Genomic DNA, 22,505 nt, shown 5'->3' with positions numbered 1-22,505 from the left:
TGCCCGTTTTGTGGTTGAGAAAACTGAGGTTGTTTCCTCAAGGTAGAGGCAGACACCGCGATTTGAACCCAGGCGATGTGGCTCCAGAGACTTTGCACACATGCCCTTTGCTCTACTGTTAAGAAAGTGAACTTGAGAGTGACAGACAAATATTCCAAAGGCCCTTTTCCATAGTTTACCAGATAGTGTCTTTCCTACTCGTGTGTCTGTCGGGTCAGGACATTGGGTGTAGCTGCTGGCAGGGGTGCAGAAGATGCCGTCGCTGCCTTTGAGGTTTGCTCTCCCTGGAACCCTGGCCTGGGGCCTGCAGCTGCCCGCCCCACACCTCCACTTGGACGGGGTTAACACATCTGAAACAAACTTCTGTCTGTTTCTCCCATAGCCGTGCCCATCTCAGAGGGTGGCCACTCCAGCCTTCTAGTTGCTCGGGTCACAAACCCTAGAGGTCTCTGGGATGCCCTCTTCTTTTATTTTTTTTTTTAATGCCTATTTCCAGTCCACCAAAAAATCCCATTTTTTTAACCTTCAAAACATAGCCAGAATTTGCTGCTCACACCCCATCATCACCTGGCCTCTCCTCTCCCATGGCCAGAGTGATTAAGTCTTTTCTCTGCTGAAAACTTCCAGGGGCTGCCATCTCAGGGCAAAGTCAAATTTTTAAAAATATGTTTTTATTGATTATGCTATTACAGTTGTCTCAACTTTTCCCCCTTTGCCCCTCTCCAAAATTTTTACCAGGCACAGCCAGGGCGACACAATCTCTCTCCCACGCCTCTCACTTCATGTGCTACCTATGGCTGCCCACTTTGCGGGGCAGGTCCTGGAATGTCCCAGTCTGTTTGCACTTGCCGCCATCTTGCCTGCTACAGCATTCCCCTTCTTCCATGGCTCCCTTGGTCACCTTCTTTAGGTTTTGCTTAATGTCACCTTCTGGGTGAAACCTTCCCTGAATACCCTTTAAAAAAAATGCTTCACCTTCCTTTATACTTCCTATCCCTCCTCCCTGCCTTATTTTTCTTTATTTGGCATACTTTTAAAGCCGATCTTCATTTATTAGTTTTATTTATTGCCTGTTTCTCTGCTCCTGGAGGTAAGGTCCATGAGGGCTGGGTTGTTATTATTATTTTTTGTCTCTTGTTTCCCTTGGTATCCCCAACATTTAAAACAGTGCCTCGCATGTACTAAGTTCTCAATAAAGGAAGGTGTGATAGTTTTTATGTGCCAACCTGGCTGACTCTGGTACCTACCTTTTGGTCAAATACCCTTGTAGGTGTTGCTGTGGGGTATTTTTTTTAGGTGTGGTTAACATTTCAATCAGTGGACTTTGAGTAAAGTAAATTATCATTTATAATAGAAGAGAGAAGACTGAGGTCCCATGAAGATGAAGAAATTTTGTCACCAAACTTAACTGCCTTGGGACTCAATTCTGCACCTTCAACTCTTCCCTATGTCTGGCCTGCCCTACAGATTTCCAGCTTGACAGCCCGCATAGTCACATGAGCCAATTCCTTGAAACAGTTCTGCCCCACCTTCTCTCTATACAGATATCTATACACACACATACACACACGCATGTACATGCACGCCCCTATCCTATAGGTTTTGTTTCACGGGAAAACCCTAATACAGAAGGCCAAGATGGACAGGGAAAGAGTGCCAGGTGGTGGGTCCAGTGGAGGTAAGGGAATGGTGTGAAAGGATAGCACTGGCTTTGTCCAGCTTCACTCCACCAAGCAGGAGGGGAACAATGGAAGATGGGACTGGGAAGGAAGGCGGCGGCGGCAGACGTGACTTATGCGTGATGCCGAATGGTTAATCTGGCAAAGGCTAGTAATAGGAATCAGATGGATGAGAGCCCAGGGAGAGCTGGATGCGAGGAAGGCTTTTGACAGTCCTGAAATGGCGGGTCGGCCCGGAGAATGAAGTGGTGGAATTGAAAACGTCCACCAGCCCTTAGCACCTGGCCAGGTGGGTATAGGGACAGGATGATGGCAGGAGCAGGCTGACTCCTGGCATTTTGAGCCTGGATGTTATGAGGGCAGTGGTACAACCCACAGAAATAAGAAACACTTGAGGTGGAACAGGCCTGCTGGGCAAAATGTTGCCTTCTCTTTGGGTCAGGCATGTTCATCTGGAAGTGCCAGGTGAATATGTTGAGACAGGTCCTTGTGTGTGCACACCTAGAGTTGCGGAGCAGACAGGCTGGGAGAGAGACTGCAGGGTTTTCACCTACAGCAGGGAAAGTGAGGCCAGTGAGAAAGGTTATGATAACCACGGGGGAGACAATACACTCATGTAACTTTGTTGAGCATATGCAACGATACCATGTATTGGGGGTTCCCGAGCTCTGTACTAAGGCACCCCAAGGCATTACAGGGAACTCACAGTGGGGGAGGGGCAGGGGATATTTTGACCTGTTAGACACCACACTCAATAGTAGCTTGATACCAAAATTAGCACCACGCTCCTTTTGATGACGTCATGTCTTTGTGAAGCTGGATCTTGGGGGGTTGCCAAGATATTCATGGTGGATCAGGAAATGGGGATTCCAAGGTTTAAGAAGCTGTTTGGTGCCCAACAGATGCATCATGGTAATTTAAGAATGACGAAAAAAGTATTTTTTCTTTCTTTCAATTTATGGGTTGTATTTTTTCAAAAGGCTACTGAGTTAACTGTTTGGACATAATTATTAAATTGTTTGGATATGGCTACGTAATAAATAGAACTAGGCATTATTTTTTTTTTTAGGGAGTGGTGTGAAAAATGTGCTGAGACCTAAGGGTGCCTTTTACACGTCAGGTACCACTGGAGAGTCTTGGAACCTTTGCTTTATCTTGTTCTGGGTATTATATGTAGACTGAAAAAAAGAGTAAGAGGGGACAGAAGCAAGGGAGGAGGCTCCCCTATCATAAAGGCTGCTCCAAAAGTCGTACTTCTTCAGAAATCACGTTGTAAAGCAAACAATGGAAAACGTAAGCATTTGTTAAATCCAGGTAGTGGATGTATGTATAGATGACTCATTTTTATCTTTAGCCATATGTTGTCAGTGGTTTATAATGAAAATAATTTTAAAAGAGCGACAAAAAGAGGCCTAGGGATAGAAATTTAGGAGCACACCCGTGTTTGGGAGGCAGCAGAGAGTCTGGGAAGGGAGCGTCCGAGGTACAGAGAGACTCAGGAGTTGGGAGGTTGGGAAACCAAGGGGATCAGCAGGGCTGTGTTCTTCTAGACTGTGGTCCTCAGCCCCAGTTAAGAGGCTTACAAAAGATCCCTGGCCTCGCTGAGCCCTGGGTGGTAGGACATTGGAGAAGGTTAGGAGTCGGGGAAAGACTGGGTTTGCTCCTTGAGAGTTGATTCTCCACCCTGGCTGACAGTTAGAATCACTTAGGGGGCTTTAAAAAACACTGATGCTTGGGCCCCACCCCCAAATACCTGGGCATCGGGACTTTAAAACAGCTCTCCAGATGATTCCATAGTGCAACCAAGACGGAAAACTATTATCATAGCTCAGGATTTCTCAAACTAGACTGTGATTCAGACTTGAATGAATCACTTCTTAAAAAGTAGATTCGGATTCACAGGGCTGGGTGGGGCTTGAGTTCTGCATTTCTTGCAGGCTCCCAGGGATGCCAGTGTGGCTGATCTGAGGACCCCACTTGGAGGGGCAGGTTCTTCCAAGAGGGGTCGGTTTTTAGTTGAGGGTGGTTGTGATGCAGACTAGGAAGAGAGCAGAAGGGTTGTCTGCAGAAGAAATCCACTGGGATGCGGGTGTGGGGGTAGGGGTGAGGTGGTAAGCAAGTATTTTCTTTTGATAGTGTAAATACCCTTTGTATTCTTTATCTTTTGCTGTGTAACAAATTACTCCCAAACTTGGCAGCCAAAAACAATAATAAACATTTATCATCTCAGAGGGTTTCTGTCAGTTAGAAATCCAGAAGCAGCCTAGCTGGGTGGTTCTGAGTCAGGGTCACTCATGAGATTGTGGTTAAGATGTTGGCTGGGCCCTGACCAGGTAACTCAGTTGGTTACAGCGCCATCCTCATATGCCAAGGTTTTGGGTTTGATTCCTGGACAGGGCACATACAAGAATCAACCAATGATTCTTTGTAGTATAACAAGATTTGACATAAATAAGTGGAACAACAAATTAATGTTTCTCTCTCCAAAGTAAAAAAAAAGTAAAAAAAAAAAAGATGTCGTCTGGGCTGAAGGGCATTCTGGAACTGAAGGATCTGCTTCCAGGTGAGTGCTGAGTTAGTACCAGCTGTTGGGTGGAGGCCTCAGTTCCCTGCCCTGAGGACATCTCCATCGGTGTTTATAGAACTGGCTGCTCTCTCTAGGGAGAGTGATCTGAGAAAAAGCCAAGTAGCACCCACATGCCTCCTATAGAGTAGCCTTGACAGCCACACTTCTTATTTCTGCAGTATCCTTCTGCTTATACAAACGTAAGCCCTATTCAGTGTTGGGGGAATCTCTCATCAATGCCAGGAGGATTATTGAGGATCAAGCTATGATACCCTCTTCCCGTTTTCAACTAGGAAAATAATGCATGCACAACAGAAAACTTGTAAAATAGGGGAAACCATGAAAAGACCTCCATCCACACTCGCATAAGCCAAAGGAAAGTTCTGTGTCCATCGTGACCTGTATCCTGCCAGTTAATAAAAGAATGTGGGTTTTTATAGACAGTTAGACACCTAGATATTTAAAAATGGCACCGTACCACAATACTGTTTCATATAGATAGTTCTGTAATTTGACATCAAATCTGAGGTATTTTCAGTAGGTAAATTTTAGTTATCCTTGGGTTTCTGTCTTAGATTCTGTCTGTAGTATATCAAGATTTGACACCATCTGATTAGTTGACTGAATTTTGAAGTTTTCATTTACATTTCTGGTTTTAGAGACACATCCCTATTATGTAAAATATTATTAATACGAATCGTCAGTTCTCACTTTGGGCGACTAGATGACGTACTAAACATCCTCCAGTCTTCAAGTACGGGATTTGCATGTAGAAATAAAAAAGAGTTTGCGAACTCATCCAGTGTCATTGCACATAATTACCCTGTCTCTGCTTGCTTGTCATGAGCTGTTGGCAATTGTTAAAATTAGTTTTACAGTTTGCCTCAGATTAGCGGCAAGCGTGCTAAATGAGGGCTCACTCTTAATGAAACTAATTTGTATTTGAAAATATAACTACATTTATTGCCCCCATTATTTAAATGTGCGCATGCTAGTTGATAGAAAAAAAATGAACCTTTAAACTCAGGTTTTTATAAACCCTCACTGAAAAAGCTTCTTGTAAGGAGGTGATCCTTTCTGAAGTGGTTTTTCCAGTGTTTTATGGGCATCTTGGGAAGCATTTCAGCAACAAATTAGAAATTCTTTTAAAATAAAAAATATGTTAGTTTCGACAATTAAAATGACACCGGACAACTTGCCCCATTGCTGATCAGCTTTCTCTGAACCAAGTGTGCAGTGATGTGCTCTCTGTTTCTATCACAGCAATTCTCTCTGAATGCCTGCACTGTGCCTGGATTTCCCAAACGGCCAGCCTCACTGCCCCATGTGTGTCTTTCTGATCATTGTCTTCCTCCTCCTTTCACCTGCCATCTCTTGCAGGGCAGGGCCTGGTCTTCCCATTTTTATATTTCCTAACCGAGCACCTGACTCAAAGCAGACCTTAACAAATGCATGTTGAATGAATGAATGAATGAATTTGGAACATACATTCCCTCCCTCATGGAGCTGACAATTTCTGCATGAAGCTGGTCCACCCTGTACCAAAGACATACCCCATTCTAGGTTTAATTCAGAAAGAATTTATTTTCCAGAATGTCACCATGTGAGGAGTCTTTGCTTCCTGGTCATTTGCAATGTCCATTGTCTGTCCTCTCCTTGCAGTTGGGTCTTAGAACCTCCCAGTGATGACTTTATGTTCCTCCCTAGTCAGCATTCAATTCCTAATTACTTTTAGCCAATTTTTGCCAGAGAACTCTTTGGCGCTTTTCCTGCTCTCTCACCATAGGAATGGAAAAAGACCTCCTCTGTTTCCTCTTCCTTTCAAGACCTCTTAGATGGTTTTTTGTGGTACCTTGATGCTAGAGAGACCCATACCCATGGCTCCAGGGATGTCTTCTGGGAAGACCAAGAAAAAGAAGGGGAAAAAAAGCCTCTTGAGTGATTGTCAAATAATCAAAGCTGATCCAACAGTCAACTCACACATAAAATATATAACCTGATTCACAGTAAGTGTCAGTGTGAAGTGACTGTAGGAATTTGGAGAGGCAGAGCAGTAGGGGTCAGATGGGCCATAGAAAAGCACTGGGGAAATTTTGTCACACACAGGTGATTTTTAGCATGTGTCCTTTACAAAAACAGACAATGACAACGAAAGGAGAAGTAACTGTGAGTAGCACTTCTGCTCATGATTTCACTCAGTGAGCTGATGTGCAGAGTGAACAGGAGGGGGCGGGGCCCATCTATTGGTCTCTAAGAGGGTCTCGTCTTCCACCACGCCTCCCGGGGAGCCAGCATCTGGCCACCCTGAGTGTGTGAAGGGGATTGTTCTTCATTAACAGGACCCTGCACTCACCCTACAACCCAGCAATCCCACTCCTAGGTGTTACCCTAGAGAAAAGAAAACTTACGCCTCATAAAGACCTCTCCATGAATGTTTATAGCCACTCTATTCGTCAACCAAAACTAGAAACAGCCTCGAGAGTGGTCCCAAGGGTGAATGGCTAAAACAAGCCTCTTAAATGCAGACCAGCCTCAATTGGTGCTTGACCAAAGAGGCAGCAGGCCGTGGTCATTTTGAGCAAATTGGGGTATAAGTTACAGATTGCATGATGACTCATTATAAAACCTAGAGGCTTCAAACAGTGATACTGGTGTATTTTGCTCAGGTATCTTCAGGTTTGGCAGGTCTTGATGGAAGTAGCTTGTCTCTGCTCCGTGTGGTGTCAATGGCTTAACTGAGGCAGCTCGACTTCCAAGGTGGCTCACTGGCAAGGGGGCTGACAGGATGGTGTTAGCTCTCAGGTCCTCTCCACATGGCCTCTCTTAGGGGGTGCTTGGGCTTCCTCATGGCCTGGTGGCTGGGTTCCAAGTGTAGACATCCCAAGACTCAGCCAGTGGATACTCCCAGTTCCTTAAGTCCTGGATCTAGAAACCAGCTCTGTGTCATTGTGCCATGTTCTGTTGGCAAGCAGCCATGGAGCCCAGACTCAGAGGGAGTGATACAGACCCCACCTGACTAACAGCGGTGTCAGAGAATTTGGGGACCGCATTTAAAAACCGTCATGTTTATCATTTACCTTCTGCCTTACTAGCTAGAAACTTTGACCCCTGAGGAAGATGTGCTTGAATGTCATGTACGTGAGAGAATGTACAGCCGCACCAGAAATCATCTTGCCTGCCTCGGGCAAACTTGTTCTCCTCACTCTCTTGCCTCTCAAAGGCCCATACCCAACTTTTCCCCCAAGCATCTGATGAGATTCTAATGTGAGCATGATTTGGGGCCCTCCCGTAGTGAACAGTAAAGTTTACAAAACTACAATCATATAAGGCACTATTATACAGTGCCTTATTTTTCCTCCTTTTGTAAGCTACGTTTCTGGGACTCATTTCAGCATAATAGTGACTGAATATAGATATTTTTGGAATGATATAAAAGTCTTTTCTATTTTGACGGGGGTTGGTGGAAGAAGGAAGGAAGGAACAGAAAGGAACGCAGGTGTGCAGGGAGGGTCCTGGACGCAAAAGAGTGAGAGGTACAAATTCACACTGAGATTTTGGTGGCCGGCCACTTCTCCGCATGTCTCCCTTTCCAGAGAGAGTTGTACTGTAAGAGCAGTTGCTTCACCAGGGTTGCACACACTCCAAAGAAATGAATCTCTAAAGTTTGAGACCTCACAGATTCACTGATATTACAGTTTTGCTACTGTTTCATCCTGTTCATCTTAACTCTGTCCAATCGCATAGATGATTTGCCTAGAGCCGCATCATATTCTGTGAAATAAACACACTGCCCTTTGCAGGGAACTTGAGCAGAGAACTCAAGTTTGGGATAGCCTGATAGAAACAAATTGGGAGAGTCTTTCTGGTGTCCCTTGGCACCCCTCCACCACCACCTGCCTCAACCTTGTCTGAGTCTTTCTTACTCATCTTGATAACCCTCTCCTTTTTTTCTGCTGTCAGGGAACCGATCCTATATAGAAGAAATTAAATCATACTAAAGTGTTAGTGGCTACCTGAAGCTTAGTTGTTGGCCTTCCCATGGACGTATTTATGGTTTCCAAGGAGACGCTGAGGTAGAGCGATTCTGACTCCACAGGAATGAATGTCTAATGCTAGGACTTACCTAACAGGATAGATAGCAAGAACGGGAGGATTTTTGAGCAAGAGGTTTCTTCTTGGAGATCCTCAAACGCTCAGTCCTTCTCAGGAAGAGAGTGATTTGGTGAGCCTCAGGGCTATTTCCAGCTCTATTCTAGTGGGAACAGTACTCATATCCCTGGGATTACCTGGTCCCCAGTACTTAGGAACCTCTCCTATCCACTTTAGTTCTGCCTTGTCCAAGCAGATGCCAGCCGGCTTGCTTTTTAGCAGTTAAATATGCAGCCTCTGTACAAATCAGCTATTAAATCTGCAGAAGTAGAGTATTTTATAAGTAATCAGTTCATGCAGATTGCACATAAATCATGTCTGCTCTGGCCCTTTGGACGCTAATGTTCCCTTATTAAGGCATAAGTAAGCCTTCCTGTTCTCATCCATCCTTCCACACTTTTTTCCCTTACTGAAAAGTATAGCCTGGTTGTCGCTACACCACCCTCTTCCCCCCACCACCTTTTTTGAGGTTCATTTTGTTTTTCTGGAGCTTGCCAAATTGCCTTAGGAAGCTGGGTACTTTGTGAATGGATGGAGCAAAAGGAAATTCATATCTCCAAAAGGAAGCAGTTACCACGTTTCTGTTTGTGATATTCTTGGCCAGTTAAAATTTTTGTGAAATATTTTCTGATGGCAGCACCAGCACCCCAGGGAGGGGAAGTACTGGCCATGCTCAGTGCACAAAAGGAAAAGATCTTCCACTGAAGTCTGGGGGCGGGGGAGGGGAGAAAAAGTCATTTCACGAATGTCATTCTGCCTAAATAAACAAAGACCCTTCATTGTTTCTCACCCCCTGGAAGACTGAAAGCTCAGCCACCCTAATATGCACATTATTTTAACATTCCCCAATTTTCTTTTCAAACTGTGGCTACACATCTTCACTCTAATACACATGGATTTCTGCTTCCAATTTCTCTAGCCCTACTATTAGTGCTCAGTCAGTTTTTATTTTGGTCTAAAATGACTCTCAAAGAGCATGGAAACATGGTATTATTCCTGTGGTTTCGTCTAAAAAAGAAAAAAGGGATCTGTAGACAAGGCCCAGAAAAATACTACCATCTCCTTTTAGAGATGTTTCATGAATATGAATTCCTATCTAAGTAATTACTCCTGAGGGTAGAAAGGACTTTGGAAATTGAAACAACAACGTATTATTTTCTCTTAGCAACCATAGGGAAGGTGACACATTCTCTCTCCCCCCACTCGTCTCTCTCTTTCTCTCTCTGTCTCTCTCTGTCTCTCCCTCTTTTAAGATGGGCTGACACCATAATGCACCGTATGGCTTTTCAGATCCCGTTTTAAATCACATATACGGATCACAGTGGAACTGAGGCACTCAGAGGTATTATTGTCCTCAGGGAAAAAAGCTACAGAGCAGATATGCTTTTGGTGTCATTGAAAAAAAAAAAAATCGCAGGATAGCTGGTAATGATTTCGTAACAGAAGAGGAGCCAGCCTGGGTACTGAGCACAGGTCGTCTGGTATTCAGGTCATATATTAAATTATACTCTAGATTGCATAAAGGCTGAGGTCCTTTATGTATTCTTCAGGGAGATTATGGGGTCTTTTATACTATGGTGTTTAACAATAAAATCTCACAAAAATCACCCCCAATTCCTTTTTTTTTTTTTCCCTTTTGCTGGCAGCTGCTGAGATGGGTTGTGGATTGAACAAGTTAGAGAAACGCGATGACAAACGGCCTGGAAATATCTATTCAACTTTGAAGAGGCCTCAGGTGGAAACCAAGATAGACGTGTCCTATGAATACCGCTTTCTGGAGTTCACTACCCTGAGCGCCGGTGAGTACAGGCCACCCCGGTGTTCCCGGTGACCAGTGAGCTGGGCCCCAGCCTCACACTGCAGGGTCTCCAGCTGAGGCTGCCCCATTAATGCGGGGTTGGGGGCCTGACGAGGACCTTCTGGGGAGGTGGGTGGGGTGGGGAGGGCTGTGGGAAACTGAAAGGGGTGGGCCTGGCCAGAGGGGACTGCTTACAGAAATGCAGATTTTTATGGGAAACCCTTTCACATTTTAAAAGATAGTAACTAATGAAAATGATGACAAATTAAAACTGTATGTGAGCCAACTAGTACGCACGAGTGGGCTGAATTTGGCCCGTGGGCCAGCCCATTTGCAGACCATGTTTTATGCCAGGCCAGGTGGAAGAAGGAAACCTGCCTTACATCCTCATATGAATCTGCCCATCCGACCAAATTCACCTGCCCGCTGTTCCACTGCCTTCCAGTTCTGGTCACTCTGGGCTTGGCCTCACCCAAGCCAGAGGGGTTCTGGGTCACCTAGCACCACCAGCATCCCTCTGGCACTGGGGTGGCTGGCAAGCAGTGGTCAATGGTGTCATCCCAGAGCCTTTGCTGAGCACCTGCTGTGCAGAGCATCGGGCTGGTGCTCTCGGAAAAGGTTTCCTGGAGCTGTTTACCTGGTGGCAGAAGACTCATACACATGAAAACAACAACAACAACAAAACTCAACACGCTGTCATTGTAAGCTGGAAGACATGTTAAGTATGTTTTCAGAAGAAGAAGGGAGAATTCTTCCTTTTGGGGTGGGGTGGCTCCTGGAAGTTGTGAGCAAAAACCAGGTGCTACAAAACTAAAGCATCTTAACACGTTGCCTACCGGGGTATTTAAATGCCTCTTAGAAATGTCGAGAATTCTCGCCACCCGTACGCAATGTGTTACGACACTTCCTCCCTGGGCTTTTGAGTGTGTTTTAAGCTTCTAGTAACAGAGAAGAGAGTTAGTGGGACAAGCCCTCATGCTCGTGGGTGTGAGTCCTAGCTCTGCTGCGCAGCGGCTGGACACATGGCTAGGCCTGCGGCATCTTCAGTGACCACATGAGCATATGAATATCCACCTCATAGGGCAGCTGTGACCATTAGCAGAGGGAAGCTGCGCGAAGCTCTTAGCACAACGTGTGGCACATGGTAGGGTCACCAGTATTACTACCCCTCCTCTCCCTCCTCCTTGGTCATCCCTGCGGGGGCCACCTCCATGCTGAGTGAGATTGCACCTGCTTCCCAGGCCCTGAAGGAGATGGACAGCTCCATGGGGACCTTCTATGTACCCCTCCAAGTCCCCTAAACCGGACCTTGCCACTGCTCCTCTGATTGCTTTCTATGGGTACCCTTGTAGTAATGTCACCACCACCCTCTTTAACAGCCAAACTTGACACCTTAGTCCCCTGTGAACCAGGCCTTCTCACCCACAATTTCCATTCGTCACCCAAGCTTATTAAAACTACTTCTGAAAATGCTTACAGTAGAGCTAATATAGCATGAACAAATCCAAACACAACATTATTTGGAGCATCTGGTTATCCATTATTTGTTCAGTGACTATGTGAGTGCTCACAACATTCTAGACCTTGCATTTAGAATGATTAAGGGGGAAAAAAGCATGTATAGGAAGAAAGATTAGAAGGAAATATATGAAGATGTTAAAAATTGTCATTTTTTTTAAATGCTTTCATTTATTTTTACTTTTAGAGAGAGAGGAGGGGAGGGAGAAAAAGAGGGAGAGAAACATCAATGTGAGAGAGACATCAATCAGTTCCCTCTCGCATGCCTCCAACTGGGGACCTGGCCGGCAACCAAGACTTGTGCCCTGACTGAGAATCGAACAAGTGACCTTTCGGTTTGCAGGCTGACATTCAATCCACTGAGCCACATCAGCTGAGATTAGGGAGCAATTCTTTAGATATATTATATATATATGTATTTTTCTGCATCGTGGTGTGTTTCTCCTGTTATTAAGAGGACTAATTGTTTTTGACCTCTCTTCTCACTGCGTCATCACTCATCATTGGAATTACTTCCCTAACCTCTGTATCTCCTCTCTGCTTCTTTGGGCTCCACTCACAGCACCCACACTGTTTTCTGTGCTGTGCTTTCTTTGGTTGAGTTACCTGTCTTTCTGATTATAAAATGAGCTTATACCCATTATAAAATGTTAGGAAAACATTTTTTAAAACCCCAGCTGGTCCTCCTGCATCTGTCCTTGTCCTCCTACCATTCACATCACCCTTCTGCTCACAGTCCAGTCACCCCGAGTGACCCCGGATTCCCTCTTTCCTTGTTCTCCTACCATTTGTCCTGCATGTTCTGCCACTGTGCCTTAATGTTTCTAGAAGCCTTTAGGCCTCCTCAGGGCTTTTGCACTGCCTGTTTCCTCTACCTGGAAGTCCTCCCAGATATCCCCTTCACTCAAACACTTGTCCCTCTTCTCTGTGGAACTTTCCATGACCACCTATTTAAAATTTCTGCTTATCCCTGGCCAGTGTGGTTCAACTGGTTGGAGCATTGGCCTGCAGAGTGAAAGGTTGCAGGTTCAATCCCCCATCAGGGCACATAGGAGAAAGCAGCTAATCTATGTTTCTCTCTCTCATCGATGCTTCTCTCTCTCTCTCTCTCTGTCTAAAAAGCAATGAAAAGTAAAATAAAATTTCTGTCTATCCTCCAACCCACCATCCCTTTCCCCTCTTGATTTTCTCCATAGCACTTCTTACCGTCTCATTTGCTGTGTCTTCTGCTTATCGTTATTTGTTTCCTGATTTGTTGTCTGCTTTCCTTCATTAAGAGGTAGAAGCCCTGCTAATCCCTGCAGTGCAGGGATTGTGTCTGTTTTATCTCTGTTGTATCTTAGTACTTAAAACAATGCTGGCATGTAGTAGATAATAAATATTTGTTGAATGAATACTCAATATATATTTTTGTATCCTGCTTTTTTGCAACTTAACATTCATAGTGAGGCATCCCTCCTGTTGTGCCATAATGTTCCAAAAATATGACTTAATGGCTACACATGATTTAATCACTCAGCATACCATAATTTATTTAGCAGTCCCCTTTTATTGGATATCAGAGTTATTTTGGGCTTTGGGCTGTTATAAATAATGTTGTGATAAGCCATGCTGGACATAAATATTTGTGCACATTTCTGATTATTTCCTTCTGAATTATTGAGTTGAAAGATACGAATGTCAGAACTCTTGACAAATTGCTAAATTGCCTTCTAGATAGGACCTGTTTGTGTAAAGCGCAAATCTGATTATGCTGAACCCTGTGCCCCGTTCCCCTGGATGAATGAAGTGGAGGCTCCTGCTGACGCTCAGGCCCTGCTCCCCCCTCCCCTTGCCCAGGACCCTCACTTCTTAGCTTCCCAATTAGCCCATGGCCTGCTCCACCCCTCACTGCTTACCAGACTCTTGTTCCTGTCAGAATTATGTTTTTCTGTATGCCAATAGTTTGTCAGTGTTATCCCATGACACTTCATTACATCATCTATTACACTTATTTGTGTTTTCTTGAGGGCAGAGACCAAGGCTTGCTCACCTTTCTAGTCTTCTTTCTCATTCACGCTTTCTAGCTGAGCATAGTGTGTCCTGACCAATTGGGTTCTAGTAAACTTTCCGAGTAAATGCTGCATATGTACACTGACTTTTCCCTGGCAGCCTCTCAAGTTCTTTTCCAGAAGTTCTAACAGGATGTTCGTTATTGCTCCAGAATGGAGCCAGCGTTTGTTGAGAGCCTACTGTGCGCTGAGTCCTACGATGGGGCATTATATTCCTGATCTGATTTTTCCCCTAACTTTTGAACTTCGTTGAAGTATAATTGAAGCCCATGGCACTGCAGGTATTTAGAGGTGTTGAGCGTATGAAACCACCACCTCATCAAGTTGCAGAACCTTTCCATCACCCTAGAGCTTTCCTTGTGCTCCTTTGTAATCCTTCCTTTTTCCCAGCCTTTTTGTTTCCAGACAACCAATCATTGGGCCTCTTGTCACTCCTTCTGTCACTGATTTTATTTTATAGAACTTTCTACAAATAGTCTAGTCTGGCCTTTTTCATTCAGCTTAGTTATTTTGACCTTCGTTCATGTTGTTTGGTGTGTCAGTAGGTCATTCCTGTTTTATCACTGAGCAGTGTTCTCTCATCTGGATGTACGACAGTTTGTTTTCCTATTTACCTGTTGATGGACCTTTGGGTCTTCTTCAGTTTTTGGTGTTCGTAAGTTAAATTGCTGTGAACATTGTTCTTTGTGTGGCTACTCATGTCATTTTGTCCTCACAGGGAAGTGTATGGGTACACTCATGCCTTCTTTGCTGATGAGGAAACAGACAGAGAGATTAAGTAACTTTTCTAAAGAAGCAGTGCTAGGAAGTAACTAGAGCAGAATTTGAACCCAAATCTCTTGGGCATCAAAGCTCTTGGACCTTATAAACTGCTAGGTGCTAGACAAACAGGCATTAACACCAGTTAGAACATTCTTGTTAGGAGACTTATGTTATCATGGAGAGGGACTTTAGAATATTTCTCTTCCATATATAGTGTTGCCCACTGGAGATTTTTAAGTAGCACTTGATATGCTGATTTTTTATAGAGAAGATGCTCATCTGACTTTTAACAAATTATAAGTTTGGGTAAGGGTGTTGGCCCAATTCCACCTGGTGGCTTAGACAGAAAGGGGATCGTGTGCACTTTTTCAAACATCAAGATCAGAGTTAGCACTGTTTTGTTTGTGCCCTGCTTGGAGCACAGTGCTGTTGTAGATGATATTGGAACCTGCAACCTCTCTTGTAGGGCTGGCAGAAGCAAAAAGCAGCAGGAATCTCACAGTGACACACACATGAGCTGCCAAAAATCTCAGTTCTGGGTGATTTGATTGGGTCTTATATTTTCAATTAACTCTGGTCACCAAGGGATGAACCTGCCCTTGGATGGGTTTCATCGCAGATGGAGGCCCGCAAAGCATTGCAATTTCTGCAAAACGGTGCCTCGTTTATCCCATTTTATGTGTGCGTTTTGCCAGTTTCTCTGTGCTAGGCCACTTGAACACCACTTGAAAGCTACCTGTATCAGCTCCATGAGAACCGACTGTGCTTTACATGTGCCTGGTGCTGGGGACAGTGGGCACAGTGAGTGACCTATATAATGAGGCCAGTGCCCAGAGCTTGATCTTTGCTTGAACGTTCCAGTCCTGCACTATCCAGTGTAGGGCCCACCAGCCATTAGGCTATTTACATGTCATAATTAATTAAAATTAAATAAAATTAAAATTCAGTTCCTTGGTCACACTAGCCTCACTTGAGGTGCCCAGCAGCCATGTGTGACCGGTGACTGTCATGTTGGATAGTGCAGATAGAGAACACTTCCATCACCATGGGAAGTTCTGTTGGGCTGTTCTAGTCTGTTTCCAAGGGAGAATAACTCCGTTGCAGGTCTGAATCCATATCTCTAATTCAGATTAATATACTTAAAAAAAAATTATTATTATGAAAGTTTACCCTTGGGTTCTCTAGGGACCATAGAAATCAGTTCATTGACCCTACAAATATTTATTGGAGGTTGATCTGGGGCCAGGATGTTGTGTTCTAAGGGCATATGGGTGAACCAGACAGGAGGTTCATGCTGGTTGTCTTAGCTCGGCTGCCATAACAAAGTGTTACAGAGTGGGTGGCTTAAACCACAGACATTTATTTTCTCACAGTTCTGGAGGCAGAAAGTCCAAGATCAGGGCCAGCGTGGTTGGTTTCTGGTGAGGGCTCCCTTCCTGGCTTGCAGAAGGCCTCCTTCTTGCTGCGTCTTTGCGTGGCTGAGACGGACATAGAACAAGCTCTCTAATGTCTCTTCTTATGAGGGCAGGAATCCTATTGGATAAGAGTCCCTCCCCCTTATGACCTCTTTTACCTTAAATTATTTCCTTTTTCCAAATACAGTCACATTGAGGGTTAGGGCTTTTACATTTGAATTTCGAAGAGGCACAATTCAGTGGTCTAGTCCACTCGTTTAGATTGGTTCAAAATCTCTTAAAAATGAAGAACCAGGTGATTGTAGTTACTCAATGCTAAAGTGATGGTGATAGAGGGGACGTGAAAGTCCCCAGTCTTTTTGAAAGGATGTGGTGTCAAGGAAGGCTTGATATCTGCAGGGGGATTTGGAGTTAGCCAGGCAGAAGAATGAGGGTGGAAAGAGATGATGTTTTCAGGTAAAAGGGAAAACCTATGAGAGGCGCCAAAACCCAGAGACAAAATTGTAAATATGGGAAGCTGGCAGCAGTTCAGTTTGGTTGGAGTGTGGCCTTTGGGAGAAGTAACTGGGGGCCAGATGACTAAAGGTCTTAGGTCTTGAATTGAGGAGTCTAGGTTCTCTTAAGAGCACTGAGGTTTCTTAAGTGGGGAGAGGTGACTTGATCAAATTCATATTCTGGAAAGCCTGCTCTGGGTTTAGAATGAAGAAGGATGGAAGGCGTAACTGTTGGGAAGGAAACCATTTGGAAGCTATTGCAATGATCAGGCAAGAGGTGAAGGTAGTCTCAGCTGAGGCAGTTGCTGTTGGGACCAGAGAAGTGGGTGGGGTCAAGACTGATTAGGAGGCGGTCCCAGGGTCTGATTAGCAGGTGAGTGAGAGTGGCTACTAGAGAGGGATGTGGTTTTGCTGGGCACCTGGTTGGCTGGCATGAGGGCCACACAGCTGGATACTCTGATTCTGCTTTAAAGCATTTTCAAATAACATGGTCACTCAATCATCCAAGTCGCCTTGAGAATGATAGAGAAAGTATTATATTTTTCTTTGAATGAAAAAAATGCATGTCACAGGTAGTAAGTAATAGGTGGCATGCGTATCTGAACTCTCTTCACCCAGGATTTTTGTACTGAGCACTAAAGAGAGCTCAGTGCCAACCAGTCAGGCCTATTAACTGGTTCTGAGAGTATTTAAGTAACTTTATTGAGGTATAACTTATATACAATAAAATATACTCATATTAAGTGTATGGTTTCATGAGTTTTCATAAATGTAAACACCCATGTAACTACCGTCACACTGGAGATACAGAATGTTTCCATCACCCCCAAGTATTCCCTTCTGTCTCCCCCAGCCCTTGCCCCGGACAACCGCTGATCAGCTTCCTGTTACTGTAGATTCGTTTTGCTTCTTGTAGAATAACGTAGGAATGGAGCACCCAGTATAGATTCTTTTGTGTCACACTGCTTTAGCTCAGCATAGTGCGTTTGCAATTCACCCATGCTGTTGCACATATCAAGAGCCCATTCCTTTTTGTTTCTGAGGAATATTCTATTATCTGGGTATGCCACACTTTAATCATTTTCTGTTGAGCCTTTGGGCTGTTTCCAGTTTGGGGCTATTATCAAACAAACTGCTATGAACATTTGTGAACAAGCCTTGAGGACGTATGTTTTCATTTCTGTTGGGTAAATATGCAGGAGCGGAATCGCAGAGTTGTTTGGTAAATGTATGTTTACCTTTGTAAGAAACTGCCCACCTGTTTTCCAAAGTAGTTGTACCATTCTGATTTTCCAAAAATGTATAAGAGGTAGTAGCTTCATGTTTTTACAGGTAATAATTAAAGTTACTCTTCATTCAGTACCTAGTGTTGTATTAATTAATTTTAAACCAGCTCACAACAATCAGATGAGGTGGGTGGAATCATCTCCATGGCATATATAAACTGAGACGTTGAGTTTGGGGAAGATTTAAACGTAATTTGTCCTGGGCTTCCAAGTGCTTGGACATTTGTGGCACACATGTTGTCATTTTACTGTGGAGCCTTCACTTGGGGCTCTCTTAGTCCCTGAATCTCCTGCACACTGTGGTGAGTTTAAACTAAACAGAGGGGCTTCGCCATGAAAATGTGGAAAAGTAACTCATGGTTTATTGCGCGTTTTCTCCAAGCTGGTTCCTCTCAAATTCTTGCTTGTAAAGCACTCCCATGACACACATTACAAGTTCTAGGATTGGTTCTCATTGCCACATTTTTAAAATTCTCATCTTTGTGGTTTTCCTGTCTAGGAAGTCTTTAAGAGCTGACCTTTGGGATTTTTTCTTCGGCATTGTGCTGACCAGGCTCATACTTAGATTTTGGCTGCAAGCATTTTAGTCTCAAGCTCTGTATATCAATTTTGGGTGGTCATGATAATAACAGGATAACATTCATTATTCGAAACATGCACATTGTGCAACGAATCATTTAAGGGTCCAGTTTTTATTGAACATTCAGTCTGGGTAACTGTAGCCCTAAACACAGCTGCAGAAGCAGTTGATAATCATTGTCTATGTACGTTGCCCTCTTAATCTCTCTTCCTAACCACGGAAAAGACTAATGTAAGAAGAAGGATCACAACTTACATTAAGGTCTAAAAATTAACAGACTGAAGTGTTTTGGGGCTAAGAGTGTGGGTGCCTAATAGCCAGTTATAAATCCTGGCACTGTAGATTTCATGGGTTGGGGAGAGGGAGGATAAGCAAGTTTAAAAATAGCATCCAAAATAATGTTAATCTCCAGAGAAAGACCACAAGCCTTTAGGACTAATCATTTCCTTAAAGGAGTGGTTCTCCAACTCGAAGGTGATTCAGAATCACCTGGAGGGCTCTTTCAAACCCAGAATCCCAGGCTCCAGCCCCAGAGTTTCCAATTCATTAGGTCTGGGGCAAGGCCTTGGACCTTGGACTCTGCATTTGTAACAAGTTCCCAGGTGATACTAATACGGCTGTTCTGGGGATCACACTTTGAGAACCTTTAAAGACCAGGTGGAGTTCAAATTTCTTTTGTCTGAGTGGAGATAGAAGGGAAAAAAATGATACTCATGCAATTAGAAAGTTTTTTTGTTTTTTGTTTGTTTGGTTGGCTCTTTTAGAGAGAAGGAAGGGAGGGAGAAAGAGTGGGCAAAAAACAGTGATGTGAGAGAGAAACCTTGATCAGTTGCCTTCCACACGCACCTCCAGGGGACCAAATCTGTAACCCAGACACGTGCCCTGACCGGGAATCAAACCAGCGAGTCTACAGTTTGTGGGAGGATGCCCCACCAACTGTACCACATGGGCTGGGGCTGGTGTGGTTTTTTAAAGTATAAAATAAACTCAGTAAATACTTTCACACCTAATTGTATATTATGACCAACTCCTAATGTATTGCCTTGAAGTAGCTTGTAATGTATTTGGAAGGGCAGGCCATATTCCTTAAAAAAATATACCGATTGACACAGTGATTCTCAAACTTTGCTTTAATGATTTCCATGCCTAGGCTGCACCCCAGACCAATTAACTCAGTCTTTGGGAGGGGCCCAGAAATCAGTATTTTTGAAACTACAAGTGATGCCAGTGTCCGGCGTGGCTGAGAACAAGTGAACATGCATCTGTGAAGGGCCAGGTGGTTGGTCTAAGCGTGGTACCCCAACTGGTTACCCTCAGGGGGTCACGTGCTGAGAGTCTGTTTCACATCAGCTCCGGGAGTTGTGTGAATCTCCTGCAGGTGGTCCCCTGATCCCGAAGGCTGGTTTCTGTCCCCAGCATGCTGAGAGTACGTGTGACAAAGTGTCAGTGCAGATGCCCTGGTACGATCAGTTGTTCTCAAACTTTAGCAACATCTGAATCACTTGGTGGGCTTGTTAGGACACAGATTGCTGAGCCCCTGCCCTTAGAACTTGTGATTCTGTAGGTCTGGACTGGGGCCAGGGATTTGCATTTCTACCAAGTTCCCAGGTGATGTTGCCGCTTGCTGTTGCTGTCAGGAGGAGCACGTTAAAAACCACTGGGTTAGACCCAGGGCAGTAAATTTACTCCTGGCAACCAAAAACATCCTCCTTAGCTGAGTCCTCCATATCTCCGTTGTACCTGAAACCCAGCTTTCCTAGTGGACACTCCATCTCCCAGGGCACCCTAAAATGTTACGTGCCTGTCCAGGAGGAAAGCCAGCACTTCTCAAGCTGGCTCCCTCCTATCTATTCTTACCCTACTCTTCCAACAGGGACCCCAGGAACCTACTTGCTGTTCCTGAAATGGAACCATGCATTCCCTCCCTTCCGCCTCTGCATGAACTGTTCCCTATGTGGAGTGCTGCCCTTCCTCCCCACCCCCAAGATGTATCTGGGCCCTGTCTCTCCTTCATGGTCCAGGAAAAGCTTCTCTTCCTCCAGGCTCTCTTCTCTGAGAGCCCAACCCTTTGGGGATGATCAGCCACTGTGGAGGGGGACAGAGGAGGACACAGGAGGGAAGGCTGGATTTAGGGATGAGAGCCTGTGTGCATGAAATGAGTGTCGACAAGGAGGTTACTGGACTCCGTTGAAGGAAGAAGGATGAGATGTGGGTTCATGGGATAGTTTCTTGCTGGCCGAGAAGTTGGTGGCCGGTCATTTGGGGTCTGCAGACAGCCCCTTCTTGGCTAGGGGCCTTGGTTATTGAATATCTGTGCCCTTCCCACTTGGCCAGGACAGGAGGGCGTAGCTCAGCTCAGGGGCATTCAGAACTGTGGCTTTGGCCGGCACACACGGGCATACATCCCCAACATCTAGATGGACCTCATTTTTAGTTGTATCTCTCATCACACCATCTCCAACCACTCCACCTAAGAGGCAGGTCTGCTGCCTGTGGTTGGCCCTGACAGTCATGTGGTCCGGCCTCCTCCTTGGCTCCTTCTTGGAAGATTTTGTCTTAATTAGGTCTCTGCCACCTCTGTTCCTGGCACCCCTTTTCTTTCTGTTAATTTGTGTGGCCCCTGCCAGTCTGACCGGCAGCCGTCCGTCTCGAGAGACGATGGTGTAGCTTCTTAAGAGTCTATCTGCACCGCCGAGAATGGCTGTGCAGTCCAACTCGGGAGTGACACGGTATCTGTCTCCTCCCGTGTTGAATCAACATCTTGTGATGACGCTGGAGTGTCCTCTCCAGTGAAGCTGAAGCTACAGAGCCTGGGAAGGGTGATATGGAGGGTCTGCTGTTGCCCATGCAGCAGACCCCCCCTCTCTTCGCAGCTGAAGGGTCCAAGGGAAAGACGGAGTCAATACAGCTTGGCTTCAGGTGCGCCGCAGGAGTTGCCGGTGTTGACTACAACGTCAAACCGCCTTAGGGACTCCGGCTCCGGATTTTCTGTCGGGGTTTACTCCCTTAGCCTTTCCCCTGAAGAGGTATGCCGCAAGGCAGCGGAGGTTTTTTGGAGTCAGAGTTTTCCTTCTCTGACGTGTCCTGACTGGAAGATCGAACCAGCGACACTTAGCTCGCAGGCCGACGCTCAATCCACTGAGCCAAACCAGCCAGGGACCACTCTGACCAGACCCATAGAAATGACATAGAGTTGGCAACCTAGAACAAGCATTGAGGACTGATCTTGAGTTGGTGCTGTATCAGGGAGATGGCTGGGAGTAACACCTGGCTGCCGGTGCCTTCAGATATGGGTTTCCCTTTGCAGGAAAGTCCGTCATAGTAAGAAGCTATGGAAAAGAACCAGGGGCTTGGGGAGGTTATTTGAATTAGAGAAAGGCTGTTGGTTTAAAGTGTTTTGACCATGGCGTTCCTTTAGATGGAGCCTCGAGTGCCCTGAAGTGTTTATTTTGCCGTCCTCAGTGAGGTATTTATCACCTCTCTCTAAATACAATACCTGCAGCTTTAGAACATAACAAATTCATCAATAATATTTGCAGCTCTTCAGCAGAATTGAACATAAAGTCACTGAGGTTGATGGTGCTTTTTTTCAGGTAAAACAAACAAACCAATCTTAAAGCACAATGTCAGGGACCATGAAAGAGGGGAGGTGGGTGGATAAAAGGAAGACCCAAAGTAGCCTGTGAGGTTATAGCATAAGGCAGAGGGTCCCCCCAGGTCTGAGTTAGAGAGATGACTGTAAGCTCATCCCTGAGGGAGGATCCTCCAGCCATTGCCCTTAATCTCAACAACAGAAAGGCTGTTCTGTTCCCCTGCCCCTTCTTGGCTTGCTGAGAATCCCTGCAGGTAACAAGGGTTGATGAACAACGGACTTGGATGATGATGATAATCTTAACATTGTAACAGTAACAACAGTAATAACAGCTTATGAGCCGCACATCATGATTAATGTAAATTAATCCTCACAGGATCCTGATTTTACAGATGAGGAAATGAGGCTCAGAGAGGTTATCTGAAATGCCTACTGTTACACAGCAAGTATGTAATGGGGCTAGAATCAGAACCGAGACTTGCCTTCTCCAAATCCTTTGCTTTTAGGCAATGTTGGCTGTACCACAGGTCTTTCAGGTACAGCTTTGAGGTTTGATGGGCTCTGAGCTGTCATTTGAAGGCCCCAACTGCGATGGCCTTCCCTTCGATAAAGGCC

At 45.0% G+C, this 22,505-nt stretch overlaps 1 protein-coding gene across 2 annotated transcripts in view; it reads left to right on the top strand.

Annotated features, from left to right (window-relative positions):
• The window catches only part of RFTN1 (raftlin, lipid raft linker 1), a 189,170-nt gene that overhangs the window by 6,225 nt on the left and 160,440 nt on the right, over nt 1–22,505 (top strand). For both annotated transcript variants that reach the window (XM_090284375.1, XM_090284374.1), the window contains one exon: nt 10,041–10,193. In XM_090284375.1, the coding sequence (XP_090140501.1) occupies nt 10,049–10,193 (145 nt within the window). In that variant the 5' untranslated portion in view covers nt 10,041–10,048. The remainder of the gene's footprint in view (nt 1–10,040; nt 10,194–22,505) is intronic.

This window comes from Furipterus horrens, unplaced genomic scaffold (genome assembly GCF_987537825.1).
Source record: "Furipterus horrens unplaced genomic scaffold, mFurHor1.1.pri manual_scaffold_7, whole genome shotgun sequence".
In the NCBI taxonomy this organism is placed as follows: Eukaryota; Metazoa; Chordata; class Mammalia; order Chiroptera; family Furipteridae; genus Furipterus; species Furipterus horrens.
This window is presented reverse-complemented; position numbering and strand designations above follow the sequence as displayed.